This window comes from Chelmon rostratus, chromosome 15 (genome assembly GCF_017976325.1).
Source record: "Chelmon rostratus isolate fCheRos1 chromosome 15, fCheRos1.pri, whole genome shotgun sequence".
Classification (NCBI taxonomy): Eukaryota; Metazoa; Chordata; class Actinopteri; order Chaetodontiformes; family Chaetodontidae; genus Chelmon; species Chelmon rostratus.
In genome coordinates, this window is record NC_055672.1 from 1,380,001 (window position 1) to 1,387,500 (window position 7,500).

At 47.5% G+C, this 7,500-nt stretch overlaps 1 protein-coding gene across 1 annotated transcript in view; it reads right to left on the reverse strand.

Annotated features, from left to right (window-relative positions):
* Positions 1-7,500, reverse strand: part of LOC121618663 (neuronal PAS domain-containing protein 3) — a 269,085-nt gene that overhangs the window by 36,960 nt on the left and 224,625 nt on the right. The window contains exon 6 of the mRNA XM_041954202.1: positions 6,323-6,503. Within this exon, the coding sequence (XP_041810136.1) occupies positions 6,323-6,503 (181 nt within the window). The remainder of the gene's footprint in view (positions 1-6,322; positions 6,504-7,500) is intronic.

A 7,500-nucleotide genomic window follows, 5' to 3' on the forward strand; every position in this document is an offset into this window, starting at 1 on the left:
AGAACAAAGTCTGAGTTTACAGAAGAAGCAACAAAAGAGACGAGCGATGAGGAAGGTCGTTGTCTGTCGAAGGTGTCGTCACTGTGTGGTCATGCACTTGTGAAGAAAGATGGTTTCTGAAAGTGTTCAAAAACCCCCTCTGACATCAGAAACTTCGACTCAGCACGGTGATGCATTCATGAAACCTCCGTCCTTCATGTTGAGAAAAGCGCCGCGTCGATGAGCTGCAGTCTGTCACAGATTTGAAATAGTCTGAATGAGTCTTTGTCTCCAGACCTCACCGCTGTAATGAATCATCTTCCAGATATTCTGGCTCACTAATGTTGTGATGTGTGATTGATGCTTTGAAGATTTTGGGGGTTTTGATGTAGCAGCTGTTTGCAGGTGCACTGAACTCGATGTCTGAGACGCCGTTAAACACGTCTGCGTGTTTGTTTTTTCTGAGCGGCGATTTGATGAAGTTCTGCTTCCTAACGAGGGGGAAATAAAGTTTGGGCTGGAGGCAGTGGCGTGCACAGGGGCGCCCCCTTGTGGCCCAATTGTTGAAAAACGCGTGCTAAAGTGCCCTCTTGGACGCCAAAATGTGCGCTAAAGTGCCCCCTGGGTTAATTTAAACACAAGATACTTGTGCTCAAAAAGAGGATCCATTCTCAGTGAAGAACCTTGGAGCTCTAATCTGCCTCTATACCTGCCAAAGAGCAGTGATTCCTAACACGTCTCTGGGGGTCATCAGGTGGAAACCTCCCTTCAACAGTGTTTCGCCTACTTATTCCCACGACACCTCCAGGAGGTTAGGCAGTGAACTCCGGCGTCCCAGAGTCACCCCCCCTAGTGCCAGTTCACACTGCTCCTACACAATCCAAACAGCACCGCCACGTTCAACTGACCCAGAGATGCTCCAGGTAGTGGCCAGTACCGATGCTACCATTTAACTATTGCTAATGCTAATGCTAACCGCTAGGAAGAACAGAAGAAGACAATACAGTTCCGATGCTACCATTTAGCTAATGTTACGTGCTAACCGCTACCTGCTAAGAGGAACAGAAGAAGACAATAAAGCAAGATTCACCTATACTGTTAATGTTAATTGCTAGCTACCAATACTAACTGCTAAGATACTATCATACTCTCACCGCTTTAGCTATTGTTTTGGAAGCCAAAATGCGTGCTAAAGTGCCCCCTGGAAGCCAAAATGCGTGCTAAAGTGCCCCCTGGGAGCCAAAATGCGTGCTAAAGTGCCCTCTTGGACGCCAAAATGTGTGCTAAAGTGCCCCCTGGAAGCCAAAATGCGTGCTAAAGTGCCCTCTTGGACGCCAAAATGTGCGCTAAAGTGCCCCCTGGAAGCCAAAATGCGTGCTAAAGTGCCCCCTGGGAGCCAAAATGCGTGCTAAAGTGCCCCCTGGAAGCCAAAATGCGTGCTAAAGTGCCCCCTGGGAGCCAAAATGCGCGCTAAAGTGCTCTCTTGGACGCCAAAACGCATGCTCAAGTGTCCTTTTCGCCCCTGCCCTTCAAAAAGTCTGTGCACGCCACTGGCTGGAGGTGACAAGAGCATGAGAGTTTCTGATCACCTTCGTCGTCTCTTGATTCTCTCATCTCAGCTCGTATTGATGACGATCGATCACCAAATAAGATCTGGGATCAGCGTGCTGACAGGTTTGTGGTATTAGCTTCACCTCAAGCTTGTAATATGTGGAAATACACACACATTTCTTTGATTTTAGCTCATTTCTGACGGCGAGATTTCTGAAAAACACAACTCTGGACTTTCTTTGTCCGTTTCATAGAGTCATGCTTCTGGTTTGCAAGAAGAAGAAGAAAATTTTTAGCTGTTAAAACCTGCAAATTCTCTCGTCTGATGGTTTTAAATATACAGATTTTTGTCCAAAACTATCTCAACCTGTGAAAATGAAAACCTGTAAGTGTCATTGATAGAGTTTTCATGTATTTATCAGTTATCTTCACCTCCAGTGAGGAGGTCAAAGGTCAAAGTCAACAGCCAGCAGACAGAAACTAAATGTTCCCGCGAGCCTGAACTGACGACGTGTGATGAAGACGCTTGAGTGAGAGGAAGTGAGAGCGGCAGGGAGCTTCTCCTCCTCTCAGCGAGGCTGTGAATTACACTTCTGAGCGATCATTTCCAAGCACTCACCCTTCAGAGCAGTTAGAGACGCGAAGCCTCTCAGCCTCAGTTTGACTGATATTAGTCAAATTGCGTCATGTGCTTTTAAAGATGACTCTCTTTAAGTGCAAGAGGGTGTTGAAAGCAGCGCAGAGCTTCAAAGCCACATCTCTCTGCTCCAAGGTCATCTCATATTTTAACTCCAATTTCAATACTTTATGAGCGTGACAGTAATTAAAACGAGGTCAGCTGTCTGACACATCGTGATACATCACTCGCTGATTATTAACTTCAAAGAAATCCAGTTCGGGCTTTTTGTGGAAATCAGGTAACGCTGCGCTCGTTCTCAGCTACGTGGAGTTTATCCAACAGGACAGCTGACCGCTCACTTAACCCCTCCCCCGAGCAGCGACTGACCAATGACGGATGCTTTGTATTTATCCGCTGTAATCGAAGCTGCTAATGTTAGCACGGCCGGTAAGCTAGCTACCTACATCAGTTACATCCAATGCTAAAAGTTAGCATCTCATCAGCTATCAGGAGATAATGTGAGATTTCATTCTTTTTTGGAATCAGGGTTGTAATATAATAATAATAATAATAATAATAATAATAATAATAATAATAATAATGCAGGTAAAGTTACCAGGTAGAAAACAACCAAACAGCCGTAAACTCACTCCGCTGTGAACCGTTAGCATGGGAAGGGTGAAGCGCTGCCCGCGGTGTGAAGCTTCACAGAGAAACCAAGAGGCAGGCGATGAACGGGGGAAGGAGGACGAAAGAATAAAGACGCCTCCAGGAGGAAGAGAAGAAGGAGGAGGAGGAGGAGGAGGAAAAGAGGATGTAAACAAATGGAAAAGCTCAGCCGGACACGTTAGCAGGCGCGCCGTTCGCCAGGTATCGACTGGAACGAAAACTAATGATGAAGGTGCCCGTGGAAACGCATTACTCATCATCTGGAGCGAATTAATACCAGAGGAAAGAAGAAACAGCTAAATGTAGAAGCATGTTGTTCTACCGCACAATAACCACAACCTCCACCTCTTCTTCTGTGGTGTTCGCTGGTGGAATCGTCGAGGGAACCTGAACCCTGAACCTCACGTGTTAGCAGGCGTAAAGCAGCATGTGTGTTTTCTTACATTTATATTTATATGTTAATCAAAAGCTGCAGAAAGAAGAATTAACTGAAGGTGCGAAGCTTGGAAAAGAGCTGTGGCGACACTCTTGGGACGTTGTGGCCGAGCAGCTAACGGAAACGCTGCGACTCGAGCAGACGTGTGATTCAGTGTTCAGACGGAACAAACCTCCTTCATCTGCGTGAGTTTACCTGCCGCGCTGATGCAGGTGAGCCACCGCAGAGGAGAAATGTTGAGCCTGGCTAATTCCACGCCACGCTAACTGTTGTTCCGCGCTCTGGCGTCTGATTCGCTGATCACGAACCACGTTTTCCAAAAGAAAAAGCTCACGAATGAATAAACTGACGAAGACGAGGATGCGAGAAGATGACGTCATTTTGAGAGGGCCACGGAGACGAAAACAGTGAAAATCAACGAAGAAAACGGTTTCTGTTAGTTTCGTGTGTTAACGTGAGGAAGGTGACAGCTTCCTCCTCGCTGATGTTTTCAGCTCTTCGGTCGTGTTTGAGTCACTTCATGAGCGTCGTGATTGATTTGCTTAACGCTTCGATCAGACTTCACGAGGAGGAACGTTCCCACCGAGGTTTCCCAAACAGGTGGATGGAAACACACCTGCTGACTCCAGCTGGACCTCCAGGACTGTGTTGGATTGTCTCATGAGCACCTGCCGACATGCCGACATGCCGACACGCCAACACGCCAACAAGCCAACACGCCAACACGCCAACATACTGACACGGCAACACGCCAACATGCCGACAAGCCAACACGCCAACAAGCCAACACGCCAACACGCCAACATACTGACACGCCAACACGCCACCGACACGCCAACATGACGACACGGCAAAACGCCAACATGCCGACACGCCGACATGCCGACACGCCAACATACCGAGACGCCGACACGCCACCCGTTTCTCACTGTGCTGACGTGTCAGTCAAAGACCTTCATGTCCATCTCAGAGTTTAAACACTCGCAGATCAGCTCAGGTTAGGCCTGTTACCCTGCACACCTGATATAAGCTCCACCCCCTCCTGGGAAACACTCATACAAATTCATAGCAGTCCCACCTCCTCCTCCTCCTCCTCCTCCTCCTCTCTTTCTCCAGACAAATTAACATTAAAGAACACATACATGAATGTTAATCCTCCGTCTTGCTCTCTCTGGTCACGTTATCATCGGGGATCACTCCTTCACATTCACACATGTCCGTCTGAAAGCGCCCCCCCCCATCTTGCTCTTCTTCTTTGGTCAAATTAACATTGCTAAGCACTCGTGCACATTCCAGCACGTCCCTACATCCCCCGCTTCTCCCGCTCTTTCTTCCTCCGTCACTCCCTCTAGACAAATTCACTCGAGAGAACAAACACCTTCGTCTTCATCTCCTCCTCCTTTCTTTTGCTCCTCTTCTCTCTCTGGTCAAATTAACTCTGGGAATCACTGAGGCCTTCATATAAACCCCCCCGTCCTCCCTTTTCTCCTCCACTCTCTTCATATCTGTCGATCTTTAGGGCGTATTAGCGTTGGAAACACCCGTCCATGTTTCAGATCTCCTCCGTTTCTTTTCTTTCTCTCCAGACAAATTGACATTGACGACCACATGTGTGTCCTCACATCCTTCCTGTCTCCAGCTCGGTGCGCGGGGGGGCTCGGTTAGAGGTTTGCAGAAAGTCAAAGGAAAAAAAAAAAAGAACAAAAACCTCAAATGTGGAACTCCAATTAATTTAAAGCCCCCCCCCTCAACCATCACCAGCACCAATCAGCCAAGAATAAATCCGCAGCAGATCTAATTACCGCGCCGTCTCCGAAGACCCCGGCCGCCGCGAAGCCAATCTTCCCCTCCTTGTTTGAACAGGCTGATGAACTAAGGGACTCGATGGATATCAAGTCATTTTGTTTAATTTATAAATGGATTTTCCCCTAATACTTAAATTATCACCAGCATGAGAGAGACAGAGAGAGAGCACAATGGAAACCATTCGGAAGGTAAAAAGTCTCGAACATGTGGTGCAGGAGGGGATGGAGGGATAAAAAGATGGAGGGATGGAAGAAGGCGATGCAAAGAATCCCAATGAGGACTGTGTCCTCTCCCAGTTTACAGCAGTGACGGCTTTACAATAAGGCGCGCTAATTATATTCACACTGACAGCAAGGAATTCTGGGATACAAGTGAGGGAAGACGGCTAGAGAGTGAAATGACCGTCTACATGAGTGTGGATTTATTTAGAGGAATATTCAACATTTTGGGAAATAGCGGTGCTTTAAATGTGAAGCTACACCTTAGCTTAGCATAGTATAAAGACTGGAAACAGCTAGCCAAACAACAACAATGAAAATCCACCCTGTTACAACTGTGGATGTTAGAAATTTGTTTGTTTTGTTTGTCTTTGGCGTAGGACTCACTCCTAAACTAATTTACACATTATTTCGGATTTGTTTTGTTCACCTCTGTGTCCCAAAAAAAGTAACTATTGTTATAAATAAAGCTATTAATTGTATTGTGAAAACGCGCTTGGTGTGACTGTGTGAGACCGGTGAAGGATGGCGAATTCATGTTACATTCAGGTACCCCTCGGCCGGGCGTAACAACCCGTTAACACGTTCAAAGCTTCTTCAATCTGTACAAAGTCTTTATGCTAAGCTAAGCTAATCGCTGCTAGCCCCTGCTGCCTTTACCACACAGATGTGAGTGATGTCAATCTTCTCATCTAACTCGGCACGTTCATCAGGAGGCAAACATCAGGCGGCGAGACGCATCGATACGGGGTCAGCTTCTTCTTCCACAGCTCCATCTTTCCTCCTCCATCCTTCCCTCTCTTCTGTCGTCTACACCCTTACTTCACCGTCCCTCCATCCTGTCCTTCTCTACTCCTGTTCCTCCCTTTCCTGTCTCCAGTTCCTCATCCTCTATCTCTTGTTTCCTTTCTCAGCTTCCACCATCCATCCCGTCTCATCCGGTATTCCTTTTTTACTCCGCCCTCCGTTTCATGTCTTAGATTTTGATCGCGATTCTCTCCGGAGACAAAGACTCCAGTCGTCCCTCCGTCCCTCATTTCCTACCTGGTTCGGGCGTCTCAGAGTGCGACGACGACGAAGCCGAGGACGCCCCGTCTTCGTTGACGGCTCCCTGGGACAGAGACATCCCTCGGCCCGGGGGGAGCTTCATGCCGAGCTGCTCCGCCATCTCCACGTGGTCGCCGGGGTGGATGTAGTCGAAAACACTGCTGCCGGTCAGCTCCACCTGCGGAAATAAAGACAGAGTTAGTCATCCTCCGCTTCCTCTCCTCTTATTCTGGACTTTATTCCAGCTGTCGTCCTCCAACAGAGCAGGAAGTCCTCCCCGTGCTGCGTTCACTGGCAGCAGTTCAGTTGTATAAACGGCCTCCGCCTGCGTGTCATGTTGTCTGAAGTTAAAGTTTTCGCAGCTTTTCTGAAAGTTCTCAAAGTTCAAGTCTCCTCATCACTTCTTCTTTATTTCATCTCATTTCCTGTCCTCCTCTTCCTCGTCTTCAGCTTCCTTCTCATTTACAACCTGCTCATCCTCCTCATCCTTAACGACTTCTTTCTCTTCCTCTTTACTCCTCACCTCCTGCCTCTCCACCTCCACCTTTTCTGCCTTTCTCCTCCCACAGCTACAGTATTACATTCCCTAGGATGTCATCGTCTTCTTTTCTCGTCTTCCTCCCTCTTCTTCATCCTCTACCTCATCAAAGTCATCCTACTCCTCTAACTTTACCTTGTCTCCTTCCCTAACTATAACTCTTTCACGCTATCTTCCACCTCTTCCTTCTCCTCTAATCCACACTTTCTCTGCTTCCTTCCCTCATGTCTCTTCTCCATCCATCTTGTTCTCATCCTCCCTTTCCAGCTCTTCCTCCTCCTCCTCCTCCTCTAATCCGTCCCTGAGCGAATCAGCCGCGGCTTTTCTTTCTCATGGAAATGGAATAAATAAGCTGCTTCTTATTAAATAAATACAGAGTCCCTTCACCTTAAAGACTCTCATTAGTGGAGATAGAAGCGGATTTGTCTTCGTTAATTGGGGATGAGACGAGGGAGCGGCGCCAAAACCGACGCGTTACGCTACACTCACACACACACACACACACACACACACAGCATGCACACACTCATTCATGTCAAGGTTACAAACACACACAAACACTTTTACTTTTTGTGTAACGAACACAAACACTCACAATTAAGCACACAGTTTTCAACGGGGTCATGTGACCAATGTG